Source organism: Sphaeramia orbicularis, chromosome 8 (genome assembly GCF_902148855.1).
Source record: "Sphaeramia orbicularis chromosome 8, fSphaOr1.1, whole genome shotgun sequence".
In the NCBI taxonomy this organism is placed as follows: Eukaryota; Metazoa; Chordata; class Actinopteri; order Kurtiformes; family Apogonidae; genus Sphaeramia; species Sphaeramia orbicularis.
Window position 1 is genome coordinate 53,947,622 of NC_043964.1, and position 10,005 is coordinate 53,957,626.

The 10,005-nt window shown below is 39.6% G+C and overlaps 1 protein-coding gene across 1 annotated transcript; it reads left to right on the forward strand.

The window, feature by feature from the left end:
* The first annotated feature begins 1,833 nt into the window (after nt 1-1,833).
* Nucleotides 1,834-9,199, forward strand: LOC115423519 (E3 ubiquitin-protein ligase TRIM21-like). The gene is made up of 2 exons (XM_030140372.1): nt 1,834-1,991; nt 6,995-9,199. Exon 2 carries the CDS (start codon nt 6,997-6,999, stop codon nt 8,635-8,637), a length of 1,641 nt encoding a protein of 546 aa, XP_029996232.1. The 5' UTR covers nt 1,834-1,991; nt 6,995-6,996; the 3' UTR covers nt 8,638-9,199.
* The last annotated feature ends 806 nt before the right edge of the window (nt 9,200-10,005 follow it).

Sequence of the window (10,005 nt, forward strand, 5' to 3'; positions counted from 1 at the left end):
GTCAGAAAAAATGCTCTTTTCATTTAAAGAAATTGTACCACTGAAATGGAAATACTTATTTTTCTTTTGATTATACAGTCATATTGATGTGGTTATTGAGCATGTCTGGCGATTGAATCATTGATTTATGGCATAGCATAACAGAGGGAATGTCCATTGTTTATTGTGCACCGAAACATCTGCCAACACAGTTTATGCCACCGTGAATGAAATTGAAATTGTCAACCATTACAGCATGTTTACTCACCATCAAAATGTTTTGTCTCAACGAAGTCGTCCGGCACGACCTTCAACCTGGCTACCATTCAGATCGATGCAAATCTGTGCTCATTGTCGCATCTCTAACACAGCTCTTCTCGCCATTCGTGTTCATCGTAGGGCTTGGATTTCAGCCGTGATGCGATTTCGGAGTTCCTGAAGAGTTTGTGGAACAGTCTGATTCACACGGTTTTTAAGATACCCCCACAAGAAAAAATCAAGGGGGGTCAAGTCCGGGGATCTAGGTGGCCACTCTCTCTCCTGACCCAAACAGACAACTCGATGAGGAAATAATACCTGCAATCGCTGTGGTCTTGCCATGATGAAAACTCCCTGGGCACTGTCATGTAGGCCTATGTCCTGAGTGTGAAAGCAAAGCCCCGACTCCTGTAATTGTTGTCAATTTCAAGTTTGTTCACTGTGGCATACATTGTGTTGGCAGGTATTTCAGTGCCCAATAAACAATGGACCTTCTCTCTCTTATGCAAAGCAATAAATCTATGACTACATCACCAGACATGCTCAATAACCACATCAATATGACTGTATGGTCAAAAGAAAAATCAGTGTTTCCGTTTTAGCACTACAATTTCTTTAAATGGAAAGAGCGTTTTTTCTGACTCACCCTGTACAGGAAAGAAAAGGGGCGTGGAGGACCAAGTGTCCCACTGTTGAACACTGTCACTAAACACCTGGACTGTCCACCCCCTCACAGCGGGACCTGATTTCTGGACTTGTGCTCTGCTTTAACACTGTGGAACGACCTGCCCCAGGACATAAGGCTTGAGGAATCAGTCACATCTTTGAAATCACTTCTTAAAACACATTTTTATAGACTTGCCTTTATGTGGTGTTGTCCCTTTTTAATGTTGAATATTTAATTTTACTCTGTTTGGTTATTAATTTATATTCTTATACATCATGTTGTTTTATCTCACTCCTTCATTTTGCATCGATTTGACAGCATCATGTTCCGTATTCTCTGCCCTCTTTACTCCCATTCAGTCGAAGTGTCATGTTTCTGTTTATTGTGTTGTTTTCTGTTTTAGTGTCTTTGCTTGCATCTTGTATCCTCCTGTTGTGCCCTTCTGCTTTGTCTGTCAAAGCACTTTGTAAACTCAGTTTTTAAAGATGCAATAGAAATTAAGTTAAAAAAAAAAATCATTTTGCGACCCCTGTTGGCATGTCATGACCCCCACTTTGGGAACCCCTGAGATAGACCACAACCCAAAGGAACCACAGACCTGAAGTCCATGAGATTCACACAGAACCAAGTCATGTGACTCAACACTAATGATGACAGACAGTCTTGGAAAACTGGTTCAGTCACAGACGTATTCATTCACATGACCCGCCAACAAATAAATGGATCCTGTGAATATTTTCCAGCCTAACCTGCAGCTTCAACAGCTGACTGCACAGATAATGCTCTAACTGCTGTTTCTAAACATCCACACTTCCACACATGTATTTACAGAACCACAACCCTTCTACATGTCGTCTGTGCTCTGTGATCAAACAACGCACACTTGAGTTTCACCATCACATCAAACAGGAAACAGATCAGAAGCGGAGCCACATTCCATAGAACAAAGATCACTTCCCAGAAATGAAAGTGACAGTTGTTCCCAGTGTGAGCAGAGCTGCAGACGTGTGTGTGGAACCGTCCAACAAACCTTAAACCCACTTCATCAGATCTGTTTCCAGTCTCAGCAGAGTCTCTACAAACAGCGGTGAGTCCACCTGAGCTGATCTACAGCTTTAACTCCACACTGACACTGCAAACACACAAACACTAGTTCCTCTGTTCATTTCACACCAACTCTCCTGAAATGGTTCCTCTCACTGAACCACATGGACAAACCAACAGGATTTACATGGATTCTAGATGATTCCAGCCCATGTCCTTTAGATGGTCTGGACTTGGACTGTTGGTCTCTTCCTGGTTTTGTCACCGCTAACATTTTCTACAGTTACACTTCAATCAGGGGTGTAGAACTGTGTAGGGACTCTAGGGACCTGTCCCTACCAATATCCATCCACTACTGTTTAGTCCCTATCATTACAACCACTGTCTGTAGTGTTTAAGTCAATGATTCTGGCACACAAAGGGTTAACAGTCGGTCTGTGCTAGAAGTCCCGCCTCTGACGTAAATGTCGCTCTCCGATTGGGTCTTTGGTTTTGCTAACGTACATGTGATTGGCCCTCCCCGCTGTCACTCCATCTACTTGTCAAAGGAACCTGCAGTTGGAGCGCTAACGTCAGTTTTCAATATGTTTGTATTTGTTCTGTCTGAGTCACATCAGCTAGACGGATTTAAATATCAGTGGAGTCATTTACATGGACATTTGGACGTGTGTGTGTGTGTGTGTGTGTGTGCGCTCAGTAATTAGGATGTAAAGGAGTCAAAGAAAAGAACAGTGGTCATAAGACCCTTCTGTAGGAGTCCCAGTGTAAGTTAGTTCAAGGGTCTAGAACTGTAGAGGCTCAACACAGATACTGAAGAAAAGACACTATTTAATACCAAACACACACACTTTTAAAAGTTACTTTACTGATTATTTTAATGCATTTCTATGGAAGAGCAACTGTTTAAAAAACACAAATAAAGAAAATTTGTGGGGAAAATACAATAAAACCTCAGATTCTAAATGTGATTCTAGATGTGATTTTATCCATGTTTTTGGAATAAATTACATGTAATAATTGACAGTAAAAACCTTTTTTTGTTCAGGCAATAACTGGACCATCAAACTGTATGATCAGTGTATCTATAATCTGTTCATATGTCATGAATCAACATATTTATGTCAGGAGACAGAGAGTATAGAGGAGGAGGAGAGGCTGTAAATTCACAGTTGTTTCAATAATAATGCATATGTTAATTATTAGAATAAATTTGCAGAATGCATTCAATTCTTGTATTGTCTTTAAATATTCACATATTCATTATAAACATGTCAATTACTGAATTGTTTCTCTGACTCTGCTTGTTTACTTGTTTGATCAGCTTGACATGATGTGAAATGAAGATGACAAATTCAAAAACACATCAGCTTTCAGGAGTGTTGCCTTGGAGCACTTTAGTGTCCACACCAGTGTCCAAATCAAACCTGCTTCCTTGAATTCAATGAACTTCCTGAACATTTCAAAGTCAAAGGGCCTGATTTACTAAGATCGCACAAACCTTTAGGAAATCAGACCCAAAGTATTGGACTGACGTCATGGATTTGAAACACTGCTGTAGAGTCATGTGACTGACCAATCACACTTATATGAAGACCTAAACGACTTTTATGGAAATGATCACATTATGATAAACACTGATAATATAGTTAAAAATACAATGTTCAAAGTTCAAGGTTCACTTTGTTTTCTCTCATGGGAGAAATTTGGTTTAGACAAAGACAAAAACAAGCTGCAACTGCAACAGAAAACAGAACACATGCTGAAAAAATACACAAAATATGTGACATATAATAAATAACTTAATTATAAAGAAAAAAAAAAGACATAAAATACATACATACTATACATACATACATACACACACACATACATACGCACATACATACGCACATACATACATACATACATGCATGCATGCATATATACACTGGCACATGCAAAGCAGGGGGCCGGGGGGGCTTGAGCCCCCGCCGCTTTGATCCTCTGCCTACAAGTGCCCTTTTTACTTTTTTTTTTTTTTTTTTTTTTTTGTGCAAAAAACTGCATAACTAAAATTTTCGTGACTAAAATTTTGATAAATGATAATAAATGTTTAGAGTGGTTTAATTTGGCTGTCACTGGACCTGGTCATGGTGCCCTTTCATCTCTGTCACACCGCACACACACGTACACACACACACACACACACACACACACACACACACACATGTCCTGGTCTGGAGAATGAATGAGGAGGAGGGATGCTCCGCGATTCCAGGTACGTGAGAGTCCACCCCGCTATCTGCCCAAAACATTCACTTTTCTCTTTTGGTCCTGGTCCTATTCTTCAACAACTCTAGTTTTGGGGCCAAAAACCCATCGTAAGCGAGTAAATAATTCAATATCATCATCACGTCATGGAATGAGCTCCCAGACCAGCCCACTGTAACAGCTGGTGTCCACCTGAGTCTGAGTCCTGCTGAAGCACTCACACAGATCTGCTTCTGTTTTATTTCCATAAACTGTTGAGTTTTAGCCACAAAGTTGTAACACATGGTAATAGTCCTCACTTGCTGAAACAGTCACTTTTTCTTCAGTTTTCTCTGTTTTTGCATAATACCTTTAAGTTTACTCTGAGCTTTAATGAACATCTACATGATCAGTAAATTAAATATAGGCTAAAGGAAGTGATTTACACTGAAAAATGCAAAACACAGAGGTTTTTATTATAATAGATGGTGATAAATCACATGAGAAACGTTAAAAAGAGAGAAAAAAAATCATTTAGAAGCTGCCATAAAAGTACCACTGGGTCTTAATAGGTTAAAATGTGCTGAAGTAATTAAATTCTGCTAAACTGATATAAAATTGCATAAAAAGAAAACACATCCAAGTCTTCTTCTCATCCAATACCTAAATCTGGCCCTTTTGGTGTACAACAGTCATAAAACTTCTGTAAAATCCCCCGACTCTTTCATCAGTGCCAACACTTTGACATTTCTGCTTTTGTTTCAGAAACTGCTGGATCCATTATCATAATATCCGTGTTCACCTCAAACATCTGGAGTGAATCTTATTTGAAATAACCACAAACCTCCACAAATATTCCCATCAACCTGCTCAATATTAAATGATACAGCTGTAAATACTACAGTCTAAACTTTATTATTATCATGTAATGTTCAATGGTTTGGCTTGGGTTAACACTTCCTCTACATGGTTATTTCTTAACTGTGGAAGACCTAAATATCATCATAAATATGTCCTAGAATGAAAAGAAACTAAATATTCAGTGTTTCACTGTAAAAGTAGATGTAAAACCAGATGTAAAATGAAGGTATTTCTAGTTCTTAACATTCACTGTCATGCTTTTATACATAATTTAACATCTCTTTTTAAGAATTTGTCTTGCACTTACACTGCAAAAATCCAAATCTTACCAAGTGTATTATTCTCATTTACTCAAAATATTTCATCACACTTAAAATAAGACAGAATCACCTACAGAGGAACTTGTAAAGGAGATAAAAGAACTTATTTTTAGACAATAGATCTAGAAAATCTGATTTCAAGAAATCTTACTGAGATAATTTTCACTTGTTCCATTGGCAGATTTTTTCGGTGAATTGAGCAAAAAATAAATAAATCTTGAATTAAGCAAAAAAATCTGCCAATGGAACAAGTGAAAATGATCTAACAAAGATTTCTTGAAATCAGATTTTCCAGATCTATTTTCTAAAACCAAGTTCTTCTATCTCACTGAAAAGTTACTCTTTAGGTGATTTTGTCTTATTTTAAGTGTGATGAAATATTTTGACTAGAAATGAGAAAAATACACCTGGTAAGGTTTAGATTTGTGCAGGGTATGAACACACAAAAACTTCTACACATTACATCTTTATTTCCACTTATATAGAAACTGAACATAAAAGAAACTTATCACATATTCAGTGATGCCATTTCACACCATTTTATTAAATATGAAAACAAATTCTTTCTTGTTCTTAAAAAAACATTTAATTAAACAAAATACAACAAACAACAAAAGAGTGGATGAGTATCCAGAGGATAATGTAAAATATGACAAAGGGTAGTTCAACAAAGTTCACATTTAGCAACAAACAACAATATTAATCCACAGCAAGTCAAAGATCTCAGTCCCATCGAACATCTTCTTGGTAGATCCGTGTATGCTAGGCATCCAGCACCTGGCAACCGCCAGATGTTCATCCAGGCCCTTCAGGAAGAGTGGGACAACATCCCTCAGATAGGATCAGGAGGTGAATCCAGAGTATGTGCAGAAGGTGCACAGCCTGTTAGGGCTCAGGAGGACACACCCAGGACTGAGGACATGGATCTGGACCATGTGGTCAATCTTTGACTTGCTGTGGATTAATAATGTTGCTTGTTGCTAAATGCGAACTTTGTAATTGGTGGTTATTTGTTTTCATGTGCCCTTTTGGAAGTTTGAGCCCCTGCCCCTTTATAGCTCTCTGCACGGCCCTGTGTATACATACATACATACATACATACATACATACATACACATACACATGCATGCATGCATATATACATACATACACACATACATGCATGTGTATATACATACATACACACATATATACATGCATATATACATACACACATGCATATACATACATACATACATACATACATACACACATATCTACATACACATGCATGCATGCATACACACATATATACACACATACATACATTTGTACACATCATGTGACTTCCTCCTTTTGGTAGCTCCACCTAACTGCTCATTAATGACCTTGATTGACAGGGGGATAACAGAATGTTTAAAGGGTTGAACCTGCACAGCAGGACTCTGTACCTTCTGCCTGAAGTCAACAGAACATACTCTGGAAACAGGACATGTGATGGTGGTCTGTATTTCAGTCTTGCGTCATGAGTGGACCAGGGGTCCCCATGATCTTCCTTTCCATCTTCACCAGGTTATGAATGTGAGTTTTGGATTTGACTGTCAGAGCCCAAACCAGCAGGTGATTTCACTGATGTGTATGTTCTGTTGGTCCATAGATATGGCTGCTGCCGGTCGGGTCCGATCTGAAGATCAGTTCCTGTGTTCCATCTGTCTGGAGGTCTTCACTGATCCAGTCAGCACACCATGTGGACACAACTTCTGCAAATCCTGCATCTCTGAACACTGGAGGGTTAATGTCCCATATGACTGTCCCATGTGTAAAGAGGTTTTCAACTTAAAACCCGAGCTGAAGATCAACACTTTCATCTCAGAGATGGTGGCTCAGTTCAGACAAGAAGTTCAGCATGAACCAGACATCTCCAGCTCAGACCAACAAGCTGCCAAACCAGGAGAAGTTCCCTGTGACGACTGCACTGAACCCAAACTGAAGGCCCTGAAGTCCTGCCTGGTGTGTTTGTCCTCCTACTGTCAGACTCATCTGGAACCTCATCTGACACGTTCAGGACTGAAAAGACATCAGCTGATCCACCCTGTGGAGAACCTGGAGGACAGGATGTGTAAGAAACACGACAAACCTCTGGAGCTGTTCTGTAAAACCGACCACACATGTATCTGTCAACACTGCACCTACTCAGACCACAAAAGTCATGATGTTACTCCTCTGAAAGAAGAACATGAAAAACAGAAACCAAAGCTGAAGAAGACACAGGCTGAAATTCAGCAGATGATCCAGGAGAGACGACTGAAGATCCAGGAGATCCAACGGTCAGTGGAGCTCAGTAAGAACGCTGCAGACACAGAGACAGCAGAAGGTGTGGAGGTCTACACTGCTCTGATGGAGTCTGTTCAGAGAAGTCTGGACCAGTTCAAAGAGAAGATCCAAGAAAAGCAGAGGAGCACCGAGAAACAGGCTGAAGACTTCATCAAAGAGCTGGAACAGGAAATCTGTGAGCTGGAGAAGAGAAGCACTGAGGTGGAGCAGCTCTCAGGCTCTGAAGACCACCTCCACTTTGTCCAGAGGTTCTCATGTGTCAAAGCTGCTCCATCCATGAAGACCTGGACAAAGGTCAGCGTCCGTCCACCATCATATGAGGGGACTGTGGCCAGAGCTGTGTCTGAGCTGGAGGACAAACTCACAGAAGACATGAAGAAGGTGGCTAAAGCTGAGCTGAAGAGAGTCCAACAGTATGAGGTGGATCTGACTCTGGATCCAGATACAGCACATCCTACACTCATCCTGTCTGATGATGGAAAACAGGTTCATCATGGTGATGAATGGAAGAACCTTCCAGACAAAACACAGAGGTTTTCTAAATGTCATTGCATCTTAGCGAAGCAGAGGTTCTCTTCAGGCAGGTTTTACTTTGAGGTTCAGGTCAAAGGAAAGACTGACTGGGATTTAGGAGTGGTCAGAGAGTCCATCAACAGGAAAGGACGGATCACAGCGACTCCTCAGGACGGATACTGGACCATCTGTTTGAGAAATGGAAATCAGTACTATGCTCTTTCTGATCCTGCTGTCCTTCTGTCTGTGCAGTCTGGTCTTCAGAAGGTGGGGGTGTTTGTGGATTATGAGGAGGGTCTGGTCTCCTTTTATGACGTAGGTTCTTCAGTTCTCATCTACTCCTTCATTGGCTGCTGCTTCAATCAGAAACTCCTCCCATTCTTCAGTCCATACTTGAATGCTGGAGGTCTAAACTCTGTTCCTCTGATCATCACTCCTGTCGACACTGAGTAAGAAATTCATCAAATGTACAGATTTTCTCTGATTTACTGGAGTCACTAAACTTAGTGATGATGTAAACTGTCTGAACGTGTATGAATCTGGATCCAAATGCACTGAAATACTAACATTAGTGCTGAGAATAATCCTGGTTTGACACATTCTGATGCCTGTGATTTAATCCAATGATAATGATGATGATGATGAAACTCTTTCTTCAGTCCTCACATAATCCAACCAGTGTCAACACTCCACACATTACCCACAGGTTAGTGACTGAAAAGGCAGAAGCAGAATGTGTCATGGTTGTGTTTGTGTGGCCGCTGGCTCCTCCCTCTCCAGATTATCACCTCATAACCCATGATCTGACTCACCTGCTGTGCGCTGCACAGCTGCACATCATCACCTCTCTGCCTATTTAAGGCTTGGTTCTGCAGCCGTGCAGCGCCGGTCCATTTGTCATTCACCTGTTCAATAACCCAGACATTTTACCACTGCTATGGACTCTGACTGCAATTCAGGTTTTTGTTATTTCCCTGTTTATATTTCTGTTATGTTTTGTTAATAAACCGTTATTTTTTCCCTTCAGCACCGTGTGATTGAGTTCATTCATTTTCCACCGCTGTGACAGAATGCTTCTATTAATGCCTGTCCTACAGAACACATTCAGTTACCCAGCATTCACTGTAGGAAAAAGAAAAAAACAACAATGCATCCAAACGAACAAGCAAAAACATAAAAAGTGAAACTAACCCAGAAAAATAGAAAACATAACCATCAAAATTAATGGTAATTTAATGTAGAGTCGAAAATAAATTATTTACTTATTATTTATTAGATCTTAGCAATTGTATCCTTCAAAAATTGCTCTACGTACCATTTTTTAAAATATCAAAAATAAATTACACATTGTTAAATCCATGCTGGCCTCATTCCATAGTTTAACTCCAACAACAGAATATACATCTGCTTTTAGTCTCTTTTCTAGATTTTTGTTCAACAAATTTACAAACATCTCACAAATCACATTTAGACTCATGTGTTGAGAAGAACCTTTGTACACAGACAGGGAGTCACTTTAATTTTGCTTTATACATTATTTGCATTATTTTATAGTAAACCAAATCATTACATTTCTTAATACTGGATTTCATAAACAATTCATTAGAATGTTCATAGTAACTGGCCTTATTAATAATATGTATGGCTGGTTTTTATAGGAGGACTCTAGTATTTACAGTTGTTTTATATACGTCCTGCCCCACACTCCCACACAATAGGACATATAAGGAAGTAGAAGTGAACAGTAAATTATATTTAGTGCCTTATGGTTGAGTATATTTCTGGACTTATATAAGATTGCCACTGACTTTGCGATCTTTC